Source organism: Phalacrocorax carbo, chromosome 17 (genome assembly GCF_963921805.1).
Source record: "Phalacrocorax carbo chromosome 17, bPhaCar2.1, whole genome shotgun sequence".
NCBI lineage: Eukaryota > Metazoa > Chordata > Aves > Suliformes > Phalacrocoracidae > Phalacrocorax > Phalacrocorax carbo.
In genome coordinates, this window is record NC_087529.1 from 2,075,715 (window position 1) to 2,096,863 (window position 21,149).

The 21,149-nt window shown below is 65.0% G+C and overlaps 2 protein-coding genes across 18 annotated transcripts in view; one reads left to right on the top strand and one right to left on the bottom strand.

Annotated features, from left to right (window-relative positions):
• Positions 1–3,055: 3,055 nt before the first annotated feature.
• Positions 3,056–6,509, top strand: PIPOX (pipecolic acid and sarcosine oxidase). Its single transcript, XM_064468070.1, has 8 exons — positions 3,056–3,198; positions 4,148–4,296; positions 4,750–4,951; positions 5,031–5,213; positions 5,276–5,428; positions 5,496–5,654; positions 5,791–5,866; positions 5,964–6,509. The coding sequence occupies exons 1-8, from the start codon at positions 3,073–3,075 to the stop codon at positions 6,092–6,094; spliced, it is 1,179 nt and encodes a 392-aa protein (XP_064324140.1). The 5' UTR covers positions 3,056–3,072; the 3' UTR covers positions 6,095–6,509.
• Positions 6,502–21,149, bottom strand: part of MYO18A (myosin XVIIIA) — a 39,276-nt gene continuing 24,628 nt past the window's right edge. For 13 of the 17 annotated variants that reach the window (XM_064468067.1, XM_064468065.1, XM_064468064.1 and 10 more), the window contains 22 exons: positions 20,947–21,075; positions 20,350–20,493; positions 19,361–19,450; positions 19,148–19,267; positions 18,959–19,070; positions 18,691–18,818; positions 18,378–18,532; positions 17,108–17,231; positions 16,829–17,029; positions 16,420–16,530; positions 16,025–16,129; positions 15,767–15,913; positions 15,562–15,675; positions 15,276–15,392; positions 15,107–15,190; positions 14,747–14,884; positions 13,878–14,063; positions 13,655–13,794; positions 12,952–12,996; positions 11,264–11,386; positions 9,080–10,258; positions 7,689–7,827 (listed from right to left, as the gene is read on the bottom strand). In XM_064468067.1, the coding sequence (XP_064324137.1) occupies positions 9,088–10,258; positions 11,264–11,386; positions 12,952–12,996; positions 13,655–13,794; positions 13,878–14,063; positions 14,747–14,884; positions 15,107–15,190; positions 15,276–15,392; positions 15,562–15,675; positions 15,767–15,913; positions 16,025–16,129; positions 16,420–16,530; positions 16,829–17,029; positions 17,108–17,231; positions 18,378–18,532; positions 18,691–18,818; positions 18,959–19,070; positions 19,148–19,267; positions 19,361–19,450; positions 20,350–20,493; positions 20,947–21,075 (3,684 nt within the window). In that variant the 3' untranslated portion in view covers positions 7,689–7,827; positions 9,080–9,087. Of the gene's footprint in view, positions 7,828–9,079; positions 10,259–11,263; positions 11,387–12,951; positions 12,997–13,654; positions 13,795–13,877; positions 14,064–14,746; positions 14,885–15,106; positions 15,191–15,275; positions 15,393–15,561; positions 15,676–15,766; positions 15,914–16,024; positions 16,130–16,419; positions 16,531–16,828; positions 17,030–17,107; positions 17,232–18,377; positions 18,533–18,690; positions 18,819–18,958; positions 19,071–19,147; positions 19,268–19,360; positions 19,451–20,349; positions 20,494–20,946; positions 21,076–21,149 lie in introns of all 17 variants that reach the window. The other 4 variants (XM_064468069.1, XM_064468068.1, XM_064468055.1 and 1 more) reach the window with 2 other exon arrangements.

A 21,149-nucleotide genomic window follows, 5' to 3' on the forward strand; every position in this document is an offset into this window, starting at 1 on the left:
TAACCCCCTCCCCATCTTCGCGAAAGCCCAGATGGCTTTGCCTCTCCGCGCTGGCGCCGTGCGCGGCACGGATCCCCCGCAGCCCAGCCAGCCCCGGCTGCAAACACGGCCCACGCAGCCATCGCCGGGTGGGTTTTTATTTTTTAATCCCAGGCCCTGCTTTGCCGACATACGCCGCTTCTGCCACGGAGAACGTCAAACCGTGCGCTGCACAGCTCGGCACGGGGAGGGAAGAGCGTCGGCCAGCCCCACGGCGCGGGCTGTGCGCCACCGGCCCCACGGCTGCGGTGGGAGCGGGGCACGCGGCGACGCCGCAGTCCTTCTCGTCCCGGGGGGGCTGCAGAGCAGGCGGGGGGCAGCCAGCGCTCCCGCAAAGCACTTTCAGCTTTAAACCCAAAACTTTGATCCGCCAGTAACTCCATCAATGTTTAATGCACCAAAGCCCTGGTAGGGCTTGGAAGATGAGCGTTTTGAGGCCAAATTGGAGTTTCTAATATTATGATATTCAAATAATTTTAATCCGCCCAACGCTTTCCCAGACACGTACCTGGACTGCTAATGAGGGGCTGCCTTCGGCGGCTGTTGGTTTTGACACAAAGCAAACAAGCCCTTTGCAGATGCCTTCAAAGCATCGGGGATGGCGAGGGCCGGGGAGGCAAACGGGGGCGAGCGCAGCCAGAGCCGGCACGCCGCAGCCGGGCAGGGGGGACGCCGTGCTCCCCGCAGCCGCGCAGCCTCGGCCCCCTGGGGAGCAACGTTGCTCCCTAATTCTTTAAGTGCTGGTTTGTACCTGCTGGAGAGGCTGGCACAGCCCAGCAGGCAGCGCTGGCGTGGGTGGTGGTGGGCTTTCGGGGAACGTCAGCCACCATCGCAGTGTGCAGCCGGTGCAATGGGTGCAGCGGGTGCAGTGGGTGCAATGGATGCAGCGGGTGCAGCGGTGCAATGGGTGCAGCGGGTGCAGCGGGTGCAGCGGGTGCAGTGGGTGCAGCGGGCGCAGAGCTCAGGCCCTGCCTGGCCTTGGCCAATGCTCCTCATTCCCCATTTCTCCTGCCCCACCTGGGTCTGAGCTGGGGCAGCTCCTGCAGCCTGCGCCGGGCTGTTCCCCAAACCCCCACCGCAACCCCCCCGTGCCGGTGCCAGCCCCGAGTTTCCCATCCAGCCGCCCAGCCCGCGCAGGGAGTTCAGCTTTACTGTGCTTGGCACAGCTCTCCCGACCCGCGCCAGCTGCTTTAGGAAGTGGATTTCTTCCTGCCACAAGCATTGCCTCTGGTTAATTTAAACCCAGGTCAAGAGGATGACGGCACGGGTGCCGGAGGGCTGGGACAGGGACCCCAAAAACTCACCCCAAGGCAAGATAAGCCCATGCAGCTGCTTTTTGGGGTCTGGGGGTGCAGACCTCTGTGACGCCTGGGGTCATCCATGCAATGAAAGTAATGGCCTGAGGGGTCCCGCCGAGCCCTGGGGACAGTCAGTGATGCTGGAGGGGACAGGGACTGTCCCCCCACCCCACTGATGGCCTCCCCGGCTCCGTGGCGGCATGAGCGAGGCTTTTCCAGCCCGATCTATTAACACACCGTTAGCAGGAGAGGAGTTCATTTTCGCCATTTAACGTTTCATGGATAATTAATTATTCTTCATCTTCTCAGCGAAAAAGGAAGAGCAGGTAGAGGGGCTGTTCAAAGCAAAAAAAGGCAAGCTGAAACCCGGGGAAATCAGTGAATTATTTGTAACATCAAAGGCAAGGGAGGATTGCTGATTTAATGGGGCACCGCACAACACAGAGCCCTGGGCATCGCGGTGATGCTGAGACTGGCACGCACTCGTTGCGTTAGTGATCCTGGGCAGCAGCACGGAAGGGGGGCCTGGGGAGGAGCCCGGCCTTTGCCTGTGCTCCCCATCTGCCTCCTCTCACCGCCCCGTCACTGTTAGCTGCCGGTTTGGCCTGTGCATGATGCCGGGGTGTCCCCGTGACCCGGCTGGGTGCTGCGGCTGGAGGAGCTGGAAATTCCCCCCCCGGCCCAGCGTGGGCCTCCCACGCTTCCCAGTGCTTCATCCATCACTGGAGGCAAGCAGCAAAATAAATAATGATATTTAACATTTCATAATAACAACAATTAACCAGTAAATAATGTCTTTTACACCACAAAAGCCAGAGTAAATTAATTCCCCTAATTAGCTGTCAGGCAGCGCGGGGCAGTGGCGGTGGCGGGCAAAGCCAGCAGCCCCTGCTTGTGTTATCCCCCCCCCCCCGCCGCCAATGCATCGCTAAGTGTCCCCAAACCACACCCCAAAATTTTCCAGGCTTGCAAAATCCGTCCCAGCTGGTGGGACACAGGGCTCTGCACCACATCCCGGCTGCTCCGGCAAGCCCTAAATCTCCCAGTAAAAAAAAAAACAAAAACAACAACAAAAGATGGCAACAAAATAGTTTATGGCTGTAATAAATATTGCCGGAGGAAGGGAAAAAAAAACCTGTTTGCCTTGAAGCAAGCGGGGGGTTTCCCATCGGTGCGCAAATGGGAGCGTTACGGAGCCCTGCGTCCCGCACCAGCTGGAGCCAGCAGCCACCGGCGGGGAGGGGAAGGGGGATTTATTGGAAACAATTTTCCATCACATTTATCCCACCCCCTCGCTCTGCTCTCACCCAGCTGCTGGCGGTGCGGTGGGGCCGGCGGGGGGGGGAAGGCGATGGGGGGCGCGGTGCCCTGGGGTCTTGGTGGTCCCTGTGCCGGGGCTGGGGCAAGCGGAGGGTGCCGTGTGCGCCGAGCTGGGATAAAAATGCCCATCAGCAGCGGTGCGGGGGCGGCTGGGGAAGAAGGGGGCTGAGCCCCCCGTGCTGCCGGCTCTGCCATCGCTGCCGGACGAGCTGCCTTCCCCGCCGGGCCCGGGCGCTGGCGTTGGTGGGGGGATGGAGGCAGTGGGATGGGTGCAGCCCCCACGTGCCCCTGCCGTCCCCACAGCAGCTGGAGGGCGGCCAAGGCTCCGCCACCCACTAGGCTCAGCTGGACTCTGCTCCTTCGCTTCCCTTGGCTCAGCTCCTGGCTGCCTGTGGGGACGAGGACGAGTACGGACATGGCTGCCCTGGGCCAGCCCCGCCAGGCCACCTACGACGCCATCGTCATCGGAGCCGGCATCCAGGGCTCCTTCGCTGCCTACCACCTGGCCCAGCGCCACAGGGACACCCTCCTGCTGGAGCAGGTACCGGCGGCCCCAGCCCCGCCACGGCCCCAGCCCCGCCGCGCTGCGGTGGGCGCCTGCAGAACTGGGTGCCCTCTGCTGCGGCACGGAGCGGAGCCGCTGCCGCACCCCTGGTCCACGGTGACGCCAACCCCGTGTCCCCAGCGCCAGGATCCCCATGTCCCCAGTGCCAGCACTCCCATGTCCCAGTGCCAGGACCCCCACGTCGCCAGTGCCAGCACTCCCACGTCCCCACTGCCAGGACCCCCATGTCCCCAGTACCAGAACCCCCATGTCCCCAGTGTGTGCACTCCTGTGTCCCCAGGGCCAGGAGCCCTGAGTGCCCAGTGCCAGCACTCCTGTGTCCCCAGTGCCAGGACCCCCACATCACCAGTGCCAGGACCCCCATGTCCCCAATGCCAGGACCCCCATATCCCCAGTACCAGGACCCCCATATCACCACTGCCAGGACCCCCATGTCCCCAATGCCAGGACCCCCATATCCCCAGTGCCAGGATCCCCACATCCCCAGTGCCAGGACTCCCGTGTCCCCAATGCCAGGACCCCCACATCCCCAGTGCCAGGACCCCCACATCACCAGTGCCAGGACCCCCATGTCCCCAATGCCAGGACCCCCATATCCCCAGTGCCAGGACCCCCACATCCCCAGTGCTAGCGCTCCCATGTTCCCAGTGCCAGGACCCCCATGTTCCCAGTGCCAGGACTCCCGTGTCCCCAATGCCAGGACCCCCATATCCCCAGTGCCAGGACCCCCACACCCCGAGTGCCAGGACCCCCATGTCCCCAGCGCCAGGACCCCCCATGCCCTGCTGCCTCCCAGCGCCACAGCTGGCAGGGCAGGCTGTGTCCCCAGGTGCCCGCTGTGGCACAGCACTGGTGCACACGGGGCCGGTGGAGCTGGGGGGGCGGCGGTGGCTGCGGTCGCCCCTACGCCCCTCCTGCCCCACAGTTCATCCTGCCCCACTCGCGGGGCAGCTCGCACGGGCAGAGCCGCATCACCCGCAGCGCCTACCCCCAGGAGGTCTACGCCCGCATGATGCCCGACTGCTTCCGCCTCTGGGAGCGGCTGGAGGCTGAGGCCGGCACCAGCCTCTTCAGGTGACCGGGATGGGGACGCAGCCCCCGCCGGGCACCGTCCCCTCCCTGCGGGGCTGGGCTGGGGGCTGCGGCCGCTGTTCTGTCAGGGTGCAGTGCTGGGCAGGATGAGGCCGCCCCAGCCCCACGCAGCGTGGAGGCAGGTGCTGGCTCTGGGTAATTTATGGAGCTCCATAAAGAAAACGCCATTAAAGAAATGAGCATCTAAACGATCCCCCGCTGCCAGGGTCAGAGGTGATGGCGCTTGCTGTATTTGGGGGGGGTGAGCGTGATGCCGGCATCCAGACCCTCCCCGTGCATCACCCCATGCACCCTTGCCCAGCATCCCAGCAGGGTACAGCACATCCCGAGCACCACCGATGCCGCCGTGCCTCGGTTTTCCCCAGGGGCAAAGCAAGAGGGGGGTCTGCGCGGGGATGGGGTGAGGGGAGAGCTGACACAGCTGCCGGGGCGCAGGCGGACGGGGTTGGTGGCCCTGGGGCCAGCGGGCAACCCGGAGCTGGAGGGCTGCCGGCGCAGCCTGGGTGCTGGCAAGGTCCTTGACGCCACGGTGCTGGCCCGGCGCTTCCCCGGCCTCCGGCTCCACGCCGGCGAGGTGGCCGTGTGGGACGACACCGCCGGGGTGCTCTTCGCTGACCGGGCGCTGCGGGCAGTGCAGGTGGGTGCTGCCGAGGGGATGGGATGGGGGTCCCCCGGCCCTGTCCCCGCAACTGCCTCCTGTCACCATCCCCACCCAGGATGTCTTTCGCCGGCGCGGGGGCACCCTGCGGGACGGGGAGAAGGTGCTGCGCATCGAACCCGGGGCTGTGCTCACCGTCACCACCACCGCCGGGGTGTACCGAGCCCCCCGGCTCATCATCACAGCCGGAGCGTGGACCGGTGCCCTCGTGGCACCCCTGGGTCTCCGCCTGCCGCTGCAGGTAAGGCTCGGGGGCATCGCGGGGCGGCCCGGCCACGGCCAGGGCTAACGCGGTGACCCCAGCCCCTGCGCATCAACGTCTGCTACTGGAGGGAGAAGGAGCCGGGGAGCCCCAGCGCTGACAGACCCAGTCCCTGCTTCTTGGTTCTGGGGCTGAGCCAAGCCCCCCGCGGCATCTTCGGGCTGCCCGCCCTCGAGTACCCCGGGCTGGTCAAGGTGAGCAGGGCACGGCGGCAGCGGGGGCACCCTGCAGCGGCCACCCCCCTAAGCAGCTGCCTCCCAGGTGTGCTACCACCACGGCAGCCCCGCCGACCCCGAGGAGCGGGACCGGGCCCCCCTGGGTGCCCCCCACCCCGATGTCGCCCTCCTGAGCAGCTTCATCAGCAGCTACCTGCCCGGGCTGGAGCCCCAGCCAGCCGTGGTGGAGACCTGCCTCTACACGGTGAGACCCTCCCCCAGGAGCAGGACCCAGGCGTGCGGGGTCCCAACCCCTCCCCCCCTCCAAGGTGGACTTTGCCATCCCTTCCCCCCGCCGAGAGGACCCCTGACCCCACACCCTTACACCACGGCTCCCCCAGAACACCCCAGATGAAGACTTCATCCTGGACCGGCACCCCAAATTCAGCAACATCATCATTGGAGCCGGGTTCTCGGGTAGGCGAAGGCACCCAGCCCCCCTCCCCAGCACCCCAGAGCTGCCTGGGGCTATGGGGGGTGGCTGTGCCCCCCCAACATCCTCTCCTCCCCACAGGCCATGGGTTCAAGCTGGCGCCAGTGGTGGGGAAGCTGCTGTGCGAGCTGAGCCTGGGCGAGGAGCCATCCCACAGCACAGCCCCCTTCGCCATCGCCCGCTTCCCCGGCGTGCTCCAGGCTGCGCTGTAGGCGCGGGGCCCCGGCCGTGCCCCCATGGCATCGCCCTGACACCCCAGCACACTGGCATCCCCGCATCCGCATGTGCCACCGTCCCCATCTCCCTGCGTCCTGCTGTCTCCACCAGCCCAGCACCCCGCATCCCAGCAGCCCTCCATCTGTGCACCCCAGCGTCCCTGTACCTCTGCACCCTGACAACCCAGCATCCCCACATCCCGGCACCCCTGCATCCCCACACCCCAGCATCCTGGTGCCCTGCCTCCCCACATCCCAGCATCCCCGTGTCCCTGCATCCCGTCATCCCCCATGCCACGCCGTGCCAAGCTGTCTCTGTCGAGCACCCGCTCCCGGAAACAAATTAAGGAGCTTTGTCAGCCTCATGAAGATGGAGCTGGAACAGCGCAGAGAGACACACTCGCTTAGGAGTCAACTTAAATGTTTTAATGTTAAATGTGCCATTTTATTATCATTAGATCGCTCCCACTTAATGAAAGCGCATTAGCGCAGCGTGGCTTTATGGCAGCGGCGCCGAGCTTGGCCCATTTGTTTCCAAGAGATGGTGGGGAAAGGGAGCAAATGACCTAGTTTGCCAGAGTCCCAGGGGTGTGGGGGGGTCCCGAGAGTGCAGGGGGTCCCTGGGGCTGGGGGAGGCTGGGGGCAGCGCCCGGCACGGGCCAGCGGCTGCCGGAGCTGAGGCCGAGGCACGTGCAGCACAGGCGGCCAGCAATGCCCATCATCATCTCCGCCGTGTTAAATAATTAACGCCAGCAGGCAGAGGGCTCCCATCCCCGCTGCTCATCTGCATATTTATGAAGATTGATAAATGATTCAGTGCCGGCACCCACGAGGGCCGTCTCCCTTCTCCCCTCCCCATCACCCATGGGTGCAGCAGGCTTGGGGAAGGTGCCAGGCTTGGCCTTCCCATGCAGCCCTGGATCCTCACTGGGGCTGGATCCATCCCACCAGCTCCCACCACCACGCAAACACCCCCACAAATATGGGGTGACCCCCCCCCCAGCACGTGGAGGAGGCGGCAGCCGGTGTCACCGGCCAGAAATTACATTTATTTTCATACTGAAAGTAAAGGGGGTAAGAGGGGGGACGCACAGCTGGGCTAGTGCAAAATGACCAGGCAGGAGTGGGGGGCCAGGGCGGGGGTGACAACAACCTGGGGGGTGTGCGGGACCCTGTCCCCACGTCCCCCTCCCAGCTGTGGGGCGGCTGTTCCCCAGGGCCCGGCCGGCAAGAGACGTCTTTGGCTCAACTAAAAGGGGTTTAAGAGGATGGGGAGGGTGCCTGGGGTTGGGGGGGGGGGAGGAAGTTTAAGTTATAAAATAAGGAGCCAGCAGGCACTGAGGAATAAACCCAGGGTGCCGGAGCTGCCGGCTCTGCCGCCGAGGACAGACAGGGGGGTGGGAAGGTGGGGGTGGCATGGGGGCTGCAGCCAGCGAGCCGGCCGGGCTGCTCCCCCCGCGGCCAGGGCTGGGGGGCGGCTGCATGTCCACCCCCCCCACCCTGCTCCGGTGCAGAAGAAATACCGGCTGCCCAGGGTGGCCCTGCAAAGGAGCTGAGTGTTTCTGGGGCGATGGGAAAGGGGGGTGGAGGGCTAGGCGGGGGTCCCGGTGGCCCGGCTCTCCGCCTCGCTGGCGCTGGGGGAGCTGCGGGAGGAGTGGCGTGTGCTTTCCCTGGCGTCCTGCTCCTCATCCCATCTGTCGTAGGCGAAGGGGTGCCGGGAGCCTGGGGGGCTGTGTGGGAGAGAGCGGGGTTAGTGGGGGAACTGGGGGGCTCCACGACCCAGCGCGCTGCAGTGCCGCAGCAGGGCTCGTCTGCCGGGTGTAGCTCCCCTCTGGCTGCACCAGGAGCCGCGGCGAGCCGGCACGCTGGCAGCCAGCTGGATGGAGCCTCCATCGCCACCTTTTTTATTATTTCTGAGACATTTGGGGCACGCTCCACCGCGACCGACTCCTCGCTGGGCTGAGCCGAGCCCCTGCTCTGCGGCGGGGCCGTGCCAAGCCTGCCCAGCGGCTGCAGCCCCCAGGGGCACCCGGCCCCACGCGCTGAGAAAAAGGCACATGGGCATGGATGCAAATGCGGGTGCTCAGGGGTGTCACCACTCGAGGGTCCCGGTCGCCCTGGAGCTCATGGCTGGGTGCTGGGGGGGTTTCTCCCCCGCTCCCACCCTGGCCCTGGGACAGGCAGCCTGGCGGGCAGCCCAACTGCAACCACGTTTCCAAAAGGGTTTTTTTTTTCCCTCCTCCAGCCCTTCTCCTATTCAAGCCGTCGGAAAGGATCGAATCCGCTCCAAAATTGCTGCCGGTGAGCCCCGGTGCGCCCTCCCCTCTGCCGGCAAACAGGGTGCAGACCCCCAGAGCCGTGCAGGGCGAGGCTGTTCACACCCCGGTTCCCTGTCGCAGGCACCCTACGCGGTGCAGGGCAGCAGGACGCGGCCGCCCTGAGAAACACCTCCGAGCCCCAACTGCCCGCCCCGGCTCGCCCCCCGTGGGCGCTGCCTCCCCCCCACGCTCACACACTGCAGCGGGTGCGTGTTAGTACCCGCTCCGCTCCTCCCCGCCGCCGTCCCCGGGGTGGCAAATCCCCCGGGGCGAGCGGGGATGCTGCGCCGCCTGGAAAACCCTTAAATTTCCTGAAGGAATAAATTCAGCTGCCTGCTGGCTGGTGGCTGGGGAGCTGGGAAGGGATTAGCGCTTCCCGGTGTCCCCCGTGCCACAGCCGCTAATCCCAAACACGCCGCATCCTGGCAGCACAGGCAGCTGCCGGTCCCGCCACGGCCGTGCTGGGGATGCTCCCCACGGCCGGAGATGCGTTGGGGATGCCTTGCAGCACCCCAAAAGCAGGGCTGGCTGCGGGCACAGTGGCGTGCCCCATCCCGGGGCGCCCGGCGGAGGTGGGCTCCGCGCCCGGAGCTGGGCGAGGGTTAGGGTGAGCGGTTAGTGGCACACGGGGAGGTTCATGCTGCACAGCACACACCGCTCCCACCTCCTGCCTCAGTCGCTCTCGGGCCGGTACAGGTACTTCATCATCAAGCTGTCGACCTGCTTCTTCCGCTGCTTCTCCTCCTTCTTGCCCTGGCCGGAGCGTGCCGGCTCCTCGCCCCCCGCCGCCCGCGGGCCCTTCTTGATGCTGGAGGTGCTGCGGTAGGAGCCGGTGGAGCCAGAGGAGGAATCGGAGGAGGAATCAGAGGACGAACCCGAATCAGATGAGGACTGCTGCTTCTTCTTTTTCTTCTTGGATTTCTTCTTGGCCTTCTTGGAGCGCTTCTTGGCACTCTTCTTCTTCCGCTCCTCCTCTTCCTCGGAGGAGCCCGAGCTGCTGCGGTGCCGGTAGGCACGCCGGGAGAAGTCGAGGGCGGACGCGGAGCGGCGGAGGCTGCCGGCGGGGCGGTCGGCGGTGCCCAGGGGGGCCGCGCTCCGCGTGCTCCGCACGCTCCGGGTGTCGTCCCCTGAGTTGGCCTCAGGGCTGGAGCAGCCCCCGGCCCGCGGCGGGCGGTAGCTCAACACCTCCTGGATGGCGGCTTCCAGGTCGGGGTCGAGGTAGGAGCGGTGCCCCACGGGACGGGCATCCCCGGGACCCCCCTCCTCGGAGGCAGGGCTGCGGGGCCGGGGGGGCACAGAGAGGCTGCGCCCCAGGGTGGGCTGCCCACGGGACCCCTCGTCCGCCTCCTCCAGGCGGCTGCGGGCCAGGGAGAGCCGTGACTCGGGGCGACCCTCGGCCCCCCTGGACCGGCTCCGCAAGCTCCCAGGGCTGGAGAGGGCGAAGCTCAGCACCGAGCACCCCTCATCCCCCTCATCCCCATCCTCCAGCCCACGCCAGGAGGCGGAGGAGGCCCGGCTCACCGGGGCGGAGGCGACGGAGGCTTTCTCGCCATCGGCAGCCGAGAGGGACCAGCGCTTGCCCAACCCTTGCCGAGCCCGGCCGCTGGCATCGGCGAAGGCGCGGGCGATGACGGCCGCCCGGTCTTCGGCCTCGCCGCCCCGTGCCGCCCGACGGGCAGCACGCTCGGGGGAAGGCGGTCGCTCGCTGAGCGCGCTGAAGAGCGTCTGCTCGTCCCCGCGGCCGCCTATGGAGTCCTTGAGGCCCGGCCGCTTCCTATAGCTGAGGCAGCTCAACACCGACACCGGCCGCTCCTCGCCCTCGGGGCCGTCCGGCGGGGCTGACCTGCGCGGCGGCACCGCGGCCCCACGCACGCACCGGGGAGACAAGAGAGAGACGGGGATGAGCGGGCGAGGCGGGGGCAGCGCGGCGGCGAGGCAGCCTCGGTAATTTGCGTCAGCGAGAAATAGCGTAGTGGAAAAATGTCATGTAAATGGGGGAATTGTTCTAGCCCGGCACTTTGATTCCCCTTTAAAGTGTTGCGTTCAATTTATTTCATTGTCGGCTACCTGGAGCCGCTGCGTTTGATTCCTGGCTTCAGAAAAGGTGGAATTATCTCCAATAACAAAATGTTTTACATCTGCACCGCCGAATAAATTAAACCAATTAAGAAAAACCGGCTCAGATCTTTCCCCCCTGCTTGGCAGAGGCAGGGGAGCCCCCTGGGACTCCCAGAGCCCTGCTAGGAAATTGGGTTTGGATAAAAGCAATCTGCACTCAGCAGGCGAGTGTCCTCCCGGGGGGATCGGGGCTGTGCGCCCCAGCCCCACGCCGGCCTTGCGCCGCGGAGGCACCCTGGCATGTCCCTGCCCGCCGCCGGTGCTGCCAGGGGCTGCGCGGGCAGCCGGAGCTGGCAGAGAGGTGCAGGGAGGGATGTGGTGGAGCTGCAAACGAGGGGAGGATGGAAGGGGGATCCAGTCCCAGAGCGGGGCGGACGATGCGCAGGGCTGGAGCCCACCACCGCGACCCCCCGGGGAGGCAGACAGAGAGGGGGCTGCCCATGCACCACCGGGGCGGGTCCCTGTGCTGCAGCGGCTGGCTGTGGTGCTGCAGGTGGAAGGCTGGGGAGGGGGACCAGGGGTCCCCCTCCGCGTGGGGACATGCGTCCCCAGTGGAGACAGAGCCACTCACTAGCATTATCCTCTCCCTGGCCGGCCACGCAAGCACCGGGCAGCAGCGCAGCACCCAGAGTGCCATGTCCCACGGGTGCCCACCCTGCAGCCCGGCCGACCCCCAGCACAGCCCACCCTGTCCTCTGCCAGCTAGCGCTGCGCCCAGCCCTGCACCCACCTGCTGCCCTTCAGGCTGCCGTCATCCGAGAGCGCTTTGGAGGAGCCTTTGTTCTTGGAGAGCCAGGACTTCACCCCGTCCACGCGCTCCTCCAGCTCCGAGTCCACGTCTGAGTCACCGTCGCTGCCAGAGGCGCGGGTTGGGGTGGGAGAAAGCAAGAAGTGAGCGTGGGGCAGGGAGATTTTTGGGTGCTGGGGAGGCAAAATTGCGCTGGTGGGCGCCAAACCTCCTCAGCACCCACTGCCTGTGTACCCCGGCATGGGCAAAACCCCATCCCGTGGTCCTGCTCCATCTCCCGGGGCACAACCTGCATGCATACAGCTCAACCTGCATGCCAGGGGCTCCCCGAAGCACAGCCACGCACCCCCCAAACCACCCCCCCTGCCCGGCCAAGGAGCTCCTGCACCCTCTGCCCAACGTCCCCCGCTGCCACGGCACTGCTCCAGGGCTGCAAAGATAAGACAGCGGGGCCGGCACCGGGGCAGCGAGGGGCAGCAGGCAGGGCACGGCTCCAGAAACAGAGGAGATTTTCAGCTCCGGGGCTGGGAAGGAAATAAGCGGGTTCATTTTATAGGCCACTGTCGAGTGCAAAATTACAGCGAGGAAGAGCGATGTTGATGGCCCTGGGTAAACAGGAGTTTAGCAGGCAGAACAGAAACGACTCCGGCAAGGCGGGCGCAGGAGCGCGGTGGGCAGATTTACAGGCCTGCCGTGCCGGCGAGCCCCTGATTTACGTCCTGGCATAAAAAACGCCCTATCTGGCTTAAACCATCTAATTTATAACGGCCGTTCGTAACCATATTGATTGCCTTTAGAAAGAAGGTGCCGTATGCATTGCAAAATCCATTCCTCCGCGTTAAAAGCATCCCTGCATAAATCTCCCTTAATACCTAACTGCTTACTGCTTTCGTTAGGGTTATGGCAGTGCCGGCGGGATCTATAAGGAAATCGAAGCGGCACGAGCCCCTCTCTCCCCGCCCCGCCACCGGCCAGCGAGAGGCGAGGGCTCCCAGCGAGCCGCTGCCAGGGAAGGGATATATCATACGATCTTAAACGGCCGTTTTATTTTCCCGGCTTTGGGCTTATTCCCTGCCTGGGGACGGTGGCAGACGGCACGGGGGACGGGCTGGGATAGACCCTGTGTATGAATCCTCCTTGTTAAATTCAAAGCAACAAGCTGCACTCCATCACACGCGTCTCCCTCCCCTCCAATGCATCCAGGCAACTCTCAGCTTGGAAAAAACCCAACAAAAAAAAACCCCAAACCCTGAACAACAACAAAAAACCCCCAACGAGCCCCATAAACAAACTCTGAGGGCAGCTAAGGTTTTATAACTCGCGGAATTAAACTCCACGTCAAACGCAATTTATGTCCGGGCGAGCGTGCCGTTAGTTAAGCGGGACCCGGGTCGCAGGGGAGCGACCACGGCGGGGAATATTAATTGTGCGTGGCGGCGGGGTTCCGTCACCGCTCCACGCTGATACGCTCGTCATTAGCCACGGCAGAGCATCACCCCCCGCCCCGGCCCGGGGGCTCAGCCCCTGTCCGCCCGCGTGGGATGCGGTTATGTGCCGTGCCGCGGGTGCTGTTAGGGCATGCGGAGGTGGGCCAGCAGCATGCGGGGCCCCGGCCCTTGGGGGTGAGGTGGTGGTTAGGGGAGGGGAGGAAGGAAAGAGGAGCTCCTCACAGTTTACTTTTTCTTTTCTGATACTTTGCCACCATGTCCTGCAAACTGGGAGGGGTTGGGGGGGGGTCGGAGGGGGGAAAAAACACAACAGAAAGGAAATCAAATGAAAGGAAAAAAAAAAAGAAGACCAAGTGGGTGGGGAACGAATGGGGGACGAATTAAATGGTGGAGAAGGGCCAGGAGAGGGAGGTGTGGCTGCCCCCCAGCCCTGGCGGTGGGGCTGCACCCGGCTGGATCCCGGCATCCCAGGCTGGATCCCGGCATCCTGGGCTGGATCCCGGCATCCTGGGCTGGATCCTGGCATCCCAGACCTCCTGCCAGCCTGTGCTGCCCTGGCTCCTGGGGCTCCCCGGGCTGTTTCCAGCCAGGCGGCACGACCCTGGCTGCATTTCGGGCACCTCCACAAGCAGGTGAAGCTGCACGGGGGCTGCGGGTGGAGGGAGGGATGGATGCACGGACTGATGCACGTGTGCACGATGCATGGATGGACAGACGCACGGGTGCACGGGCAGATGCACGTGTGCATGACGCACGGATGGATGGAGGCACATGTGCATGATGCATGGATGGACAGATGGACAGGCGGTGTCCTGCCAGGGCCAGGCAGAGCCGAGGGGGCCCCCTGGCATTTCAGAAGTGGCGAGGAGAAGCGGTGAGCCCCGGTGATGTGCCCCGCGTGGGAGCCAGGCCCAGGCACTCTCACCTGTTGATGAGGTCCTCGTTGCTGTCGCTCTCCATCTCATCCTCAATGGCGGCCTGCAGGTCCCCGATGCGCTTGAAGGCCAGCTTCAGGTCCGACTGCAGGCTCTGGTTGGCAGCTTCCAGGCTCTCCAGGTCCATCTCCTGCGGGAAGGGAGCGAGGTGAGCCACGTACCGCAGGGAAACCACCCCCCGTCCCCCTGCCCTGCCCCGTCCAGGTGCCTCACCAGCTCATGCTTCTTGCGGCTGGCCTCTGCTTCCTTCTTGGCCAGCTCGCCCATCTCCTCCTTGACGTCGCGGAGCTGCCGCTGCAGCCGCTTGTTCTGCTCCTTCTCCCGGTTCTCGGCGGCTGCACGCTGATCCCGCTCTTCCGTCAGCTTCTCCATGTTCTCCTTCAGCCGCGTGGCCAGGCTCTGCAGAGCGGCGGGCGCAGCGTCACCCCGAATCCTCCCATGGGCCCCCCCCACCCTGCAGCAACTCCCACCGAGGGCTCACGCGAGGACGGATCCCATCCCCATGAATTTACACGAGGAGATGGAAGAGAAACCCCCCTCCCAGGGCCAAGGAAGGGGCAGAATAACCTGCAGGGGCTTTGTCAAATTGGAAAAATAGATTTAACTGTGTGTGAAGTAATTACAGCGTGTAACGTAGGGAAAAAATAGCTCCCATTCTCCCCCAGCCGCTGAGCCAGCCGCTGCATATTTATGGCCCCGGCAGAGAGAGCGGGGAAGGGAAATAACATCTAGGAAGATATTAAGAAGAGAGCTAAGCCGCTCCGCTCCCCCGGCAGAGCTGCAAAGGCAGAATATAAAGCAGGCTGCGTTTAGCAGGGCTGGGAGTCTATAATTTCCCTAAGTCAATGCAGGGAAATAGCAGCACTTTGCCGGGCTGGGCGGTGGATTATTGTTATCAGCGCTCGCAGGGAGCTTTCCCTGCGGGGCCGGGGCCAGGCTGCTGGCAGGGGAGGGCTGCGGCGTGAGGGGTCCCAGGGAGGGGATATTGGGGATGCGCTCGGTGGACCCCCTGGGGCAGCTTCCCATCACGGTCCTGTTGCATCCCGGTCCCGGACAGAGCGGAGGGATTGCCCAGCGCCCACCTCCAGGCGCTTGACTTGCGTCCGCTCGAACTCCAGCCTGGTCTCCAGCTCGCGGATCTTGGCCTCCTGTCGGCTCACCAGCGACTTGTCCACCATGGACTGCTCCAGGAACTCCAGCTGGCTCTGCAGGCCTTGCAGCTGCGGGGAGCGGGGGCACAGCCTCAGCCTCGACCACCACCTCCCCGGCCCCCCACCGCAGAGCTGCTGGTCACGCTCTTCCCAGTGGAGAGCTCCCCACGGGACTACTCTGCACCCCCAGGGTGTGGGGGGCCCCCCGATAGTGTGGACAGCGGGCCTCTGGGTGTCCCCCCCTCCCTTCACTTAGCACGCATGCCCGTGTGTGATGTCGGTACTCCCCACCTTCTCCTGCAGCTCCTGTTTCTCCTTGCTGACCTCCTCCAGCTGTGCCTGGAGGTCATTCATCTGTGCCAGGTCCCGGGATGCCTGCAGACACACCGAGGCCGTCAGTGGCTCCAAAAGGGGTGTTACGGGGGGACTGGGGTGCTGCGGCTCCTGCTCCCCCCCTCACCTGGGCCACAGCCGCCTTGTGCTTCTTCATCAGCTCATTCATGTCCTCCTGGTCCTCCTCCAGCCGACTCTGCACCTCGTTCTTCTCCCGCTGCAGCCGGCTCAGCTGCTCCTCCAGCTGGGGAGAGGCACCTGTGTCTCCCGCTGCACCCCAGGAGTGGGGCACCCACCCCCAAAACCACCCCGAAGGGCGCGGGGTCACCCTGCTGGCGTGTGGTGGGGGTCTCCCCTTGGGTGCAGGTGGGGCATGGCCCCATCACGGTGCATCACACCCCAAAAACACTTACCGCTGCCTTGGCCTTGGCGAGGTCATCGATCTGCAGGTGGAGGTCTTCGATCTCCACCTCCATGGACTTGCGGGCCTTGACGGCGGCCGCGCAGGTAAACTCCGACTCCTCCAGCTGTGGGGACATGGCTCAGTGCCTGGCCGGGGAATGGGGACACCCTGCACCCCTCAAGAGCTGAGGTTTTGGAGGGGGTCTGGGTGCACACCTGGTTCTTCAGCTGGGCGATCTCCCTCTTGCTGGGTGCATTGTTCTTCAGGTGGTCCAACATGATCTGTGCATCGGCCAGCAGTGCCTTCGTCCTCTTCAGGTCCCGGCGCAGGCGTTTCTCCGTCTCGAAGTCCCGCTGGTTGGCCTGTGGCAAGGTGGACCATGCCAGGACACCGTGCTGGCGGGACACCCACCCTGCCATGGCCACCCCAGGGTCCCTGAAGCGAGGCACATGCCCAGCTGCCCTGCACCCTACCTGCTCACTGACAGCAGATAACTTGCTCTCCAGCTCCCGTTTTTCTCTCAGCACCTTCTGCTTGTCCTCATACTCCTCCTCCAGCTGCACCTCCATCTGCTTCAGCTGGGGGACAGCAAGGACAGCCCAGTCAGGGTGGCGGGACAAGGTGCTTGCGTGTCCCCACATACCGGGGACACAGGGTGACCCCACTGGCCGGGTGTTTGTGCAACCAAAAGCCCAGCGCACGCCGGCCAGTGCAGCGGAGAGACCAGTCAGACCTGCTGGGCCAGTGGAGCCGGCGTGGGGGCCGGGTGCTGCGTGACAGTGCCCAGTCAGCAGCTCCTGGCACCTGGCTGGGGCGCAGGGACGCATCCCGTCCCCGACTGGGCAGGGGGGCTGCAGCCGAGCCCTACCTTCTTCTGGCACGACTGCCGAATCTCCTCCACCTCCTCATCGCGGCTCTCCACCTCCTTGGCGTGGGTCTGCCGCAGCCGCTCCATCTCCATCTCCAGCCGCAGCTTGGCCTGCAAAATCGGGAGGGAATGTGGTCAGAGCGAAGGGGACACGGGGACCCCACCATGCCACTCCCTGGGTGCCGCTCACCCGAAAAACCTCACGGTCTGAGGCCGGCTGGGCCGCCTGCCCCACGGCGACCTGCCGGGCCATGGCACGGAGGGCCAGGAGCTGTGTCGGCAGTGGCGGTGCCTGGCCTGACGCTGGGCTGAGGGCGACCGCCTCCGCTTCCCGGGCAAGCCCGGCCCAGGTAATAACAGCCCTGCACGAAACCACCCCGCCCAGAAACCTCGCCCCTCCCTGCCATACCTGCTCCAGCATCTGGATGGTCCCAGCCTGCTCGTCCAGTTCCTCCTCCTGGTCTTTGACCTTTGCCTCCAGGTCCCGCAGCTGCTTCTTCACCTTGGCCAGGGACGCCTCATCCTTCGACTCTTGGGAGGAGATGTCCTGCAGCTCGGCCTCCAGCGCCTCCACCTTCTGTGTCAGCCCCGCGATGTCCGAGTCCTTGTCCTGCCAAGGGAGGGGGTCACCGTGAGCCGGGGCTGTCTGCTGGCCAGGGGGCCGGGGAAGGGACCGGCTGCCGCTCACCTCCAGCAGCTGCTTGAGGCCGAAGACCTCGGCCACCAGCACGTCCTTCTCGCGGCTCAGCTTCTCCCGCTGCAGCCTCTCCCGCTGCGCCTCCTCGTGCGCCTGCGAGAGCTCGCTGTCGAACCTGCGTGGGGAGAGTTGGGAGGGTGCTCAGCGCCCCGCGACAGGCACCGGGGATGGGACCCCAGCCCCGTGCTGCCAGCCCTGCACCGAGCATCCCCATCCCACGGCAGCAGGCACCAGGAAGGACAGCATGCCGCCGGGCGCTCGTCAGAAACGTGCTGTTGACGAGCCTTTAATTGCCAGCACGGTGACACGGAGCCACCCCTGATGCCTTCACTCAGCGGCTCGTGGAGACCGCAGCGCCCACGCCAGCAGCCCCACCAGATGCCCCATGGCCCCGGTGCGTGCTGGCGGGGACCGTGGCTGCTAATGGTGGGGGCAGGGCTATTCAGTGGCAGCTGAGGACACCGTGGCCTCCAAGCAGGACATGGCAGGGCCATGGCACATGGTGGGTATCCAGCAGAGTGGGAGCTGGGTCCCTCAGCTGCAGCCCAGTGCCATGGTCCCATGTGGGATGGTACCAGTCCCATCCCCAGAGGGGACATGAGCCCCCAGCAGGGGAGTGCTCAGCGCAGCCTGGAGCCCGGCAGCACCGGGGCAGCCTCTCCCAGTGCTCCTGGGATGGGATCAGCCAGGTTAGCTCCGAAATCACTGCCTTTGGGGCTTGGAAAACAACCTCGTGCTTGAGTTTGTGACCTGCGTTAAACACCTCGGCAGCTAATCCCCATTTTTCCTCATGCTGGGTAATAAACAGCTGCATTAGCACAGACTCCAATCCGCGGAAATTGAAATTAATTAGATTGGTTTCTCTCGCTGTATTTGTGTGTGTGATCATTACCATAATGAGATGAAAGCGTCCCTGCTGCTTAATAACGTTAGCAAACTTTGGGGCTGGGAGAGGGGACAGGATGAGTTCGAGCACTGAGCAGAGCCGTGGGGCACAAGCAGCCTTCACCATGGGGCACGGGACCACACGGGGGGATCACTTAGCTTCGAGCCCCCCAAAACGGTATTGGGGTCCCCCCCCACAATGAACACATCTGACCAGGGCAGCCCCATCCCACTGAATACGCCCCGGCCAAGCGGGAGCTGGTGAAGTGCCCAAATCCCTGCTGAAATGGTAACGCCACGTTGCAAGGGGCTGGCTGTGTGGGGAGGATGCCGTCCCTCCCACGTGCCCCCCCACCGCCGGTGCGCGGCCCCCCACCTCCGCTGCTTCTTCTCCAGGTCGTGGTTGCGTCCTTGCTGGCCCTCGAGGTGCAGCTTGGTGTCCTGCAGCTCCGCGGCCAAGCGCTGGCATTTCTTCTTCAGCTGCTGCAGCGCCCGCTGGCTCTCCTCGCTGTCTGCCTGCAGGTCCGTCAGCTGCGGGCAGGAGCGGGCAGGGCGCTCAGGGCTCCACGAAGCCACCACGTCCCCGCTGCCCTGGCCACACGCTCCCTCAGCTCTGAGCAGGCAGCGGCTGCCCACCCCATCCCCACGCCAGGGGTGCTGGGGGGTCCCCGGGGCTGAACCCCACTCACCCTCCGCTCCAGCTGCCTCTTGCCCTGCTGCTCCACCTCCAGCTTGTCCTCCAGCTCTTGCTGCAGCCGTTTCTTGGTGAAGTCAATCTCCCTCACCGCCCGCTCATATTTCAGCCGCCATTCACCGCCTGCGTGGGGAAACGGGGTCACCGGGGGGTGGTACAGGGCCCCACGGGTGGGCGATGCCACTGTGGAGAGGGGGACATGGTGCTGTGACCACGGGGCACCCAGGGCGTGCCGGCGGCGAGCACCGGAGGCAGGATGGTACCCGAATCATCATCGTCAAGCTCTCCGTTGAGCTCAGCCGCCCGGATGAGCCGAGCCTCCATCACCTCCATCTCCATTGACTCCATCTGCTTCTTCAGAGCATCGTACTTGGCCTGGGAGGGGACAGGGCCACGGTGAGCACCGTGGGGGAGCCGGGAGATGCTGCGAGGCGAGGGAAAGGCGTGCATACCTGTAGGTCCTTCATCTCCTTCTCGGCCCGCAGCCTCTCGGCCGTCTCGGCGTCCAGCAGCTGGGAGGCTGACTCGCCGGTGTTTCGCTCGTCCGTCAGCTCCGACGTCAGCTCTGTGATCTGGGGTGGGGGGAGCAGGACCGTGGGCCGGGGCAGGTGCCAGGGCAGGCTGGCACAGCACCGCACCCCCTCCTGGTGCCAGCAAGGACCTACCCTGCTCTCCAGACGGTCGCTGTTGAGCCGGAGCTCGTTACGCTCCTTCTCCACCTTCTCGAGTTTGCTCTTCAGCTGCTGGATCTCTTCCTGCAACAGAGCGGGTGGTGAGGGAGGGGGCAGGCGCAAGGAGGAGAGGTTGGCAGGCAGGAGCCTGGCAGGTCTCCGCAACCCCCCAGCTCCCCCCCCCAGAACTGGGTGGGCAGGGTGGGGGCTCCCCGGGGCAGGGGCTGCTCTCCCCTGCCAAGGGCTGGGCAGGGACTTTCCCCAACACGCTCCGCCGCCGTGCCGACTCCAACCCCATAAATGGTGTCGAAACACCAGGCAGTCCCAGCCAAGCCGGAGAGGGGTCCCCGCACCCCCTGGGAGAGCGGTGGGAGTAAACCCACCCACCAGCAGCTCGCAGAAGGGTTTGGGTGCACCCAGCCCAGATGGGGAGAGAGGGGGCCCTCCGGGATGCACGGGGATCACCAGCCAGCACCGGGGCAGCGTGCTCAGCTGCCACCTTAAAGCATGTATTTCTTTCCCCTCCTCTGGTCCCAGCACAGGCTGGGGGGGCAGGAGGGGGCCCAAGTGCCCCCACCCCAGGCACCCGTCCTCCGTGGGTTGGCGTGAAAGCTGAGCCAGGCAGCGGCTCCGTGCCCGGAGGGGGCACGAGTGTCTGGTTGCCAGCGCGGTGCGGAGCCCCCGCATATGCCTCTCGGCGCACGGTTTCATTTCCATTCTCCACACCTTGTAATTGGGCTCATGCAACAGCCGGCTCTCGGGATGCTAATGACATGCTGATTCGCAAATTAGGGAGCAATTCGAGCCTGGCGCTGGCTGGGCACGGGGCAGCCACGGTCCTGCATCCTGCTCTTCCCTGGGGTCCTGCATCCCACCCCACTGTAGGATCCTGCATCCCACCCCACTGCAGGGCCCTGCCCGGCACCAACGCTCCCCCAAGCCCCCCTACCCCATCCAGCATCCCCCGGCACAGAGATACCCACGTCTTTTCCGCGGATCTGGTCCTCGGTGAGCTGCACCTCGATGAGGGGCCGCACAGTGGTGAAGAGCTTCCACCAAGGCCAGCCCTTCACTCCCTTGTTCTTCTTGATGTTCTTCTGCACGCACCGGATGGCCAAATCCTGGATCTGCACGGGGTACGGTGTCAGCACGGGGTGCCGCCAGCGGGGTGGGTGGGCGCTCAGCACCCCTGCCAGCACCCCAGCACTCTCCCCTTCGTTAGCATTTGGGCTAATTGCACCTGGCTTATCTACTGTTTGATTCCCTCCTGCCTCTCCAAACTCTAATCTTGTGGAAGGCAAGGCACTGCTGCGATGCCTAGCTTAAGCCCTCTTTAATAATAAAAGTAGGAGCCGATACGCTGCTTCATTCCACTGCGGTGATGCCCAGCACCCTCCCCGCCGGTTCCCCCCGGCCCCCCGGTTCCCCCAGGCCCCCCACGGCTCCCCACGGCTGGGCGGGTGCGGGGGGGGAGGCGGGAGGAGGAGGTGCTGGCCCAGGCGGCTGCAGAAAGGCTGCGCTGCCCATTTTAGGCGAAATTGTTGCGGCAGAACGGGGAGGGGAGAGCCGCTGGGACGAACCTTCCTCTTCTTGAACTGCTGCCGTGCCAGGAAGCCCCTGCACGCCGCCTGGAAGAGGGTGATGTTCCTGCTGGTCTGTGCGTCCCGCTGCTCCTCCAGCCTGGCCAGCGACCCGGCCCGGAAAAACACCTGCAGGAGAGGAGCGGGGTGAGATGCCGATGGGGGCTGGCATCCCTCTGGCCACGCCGTGCCACCCTCCCGCT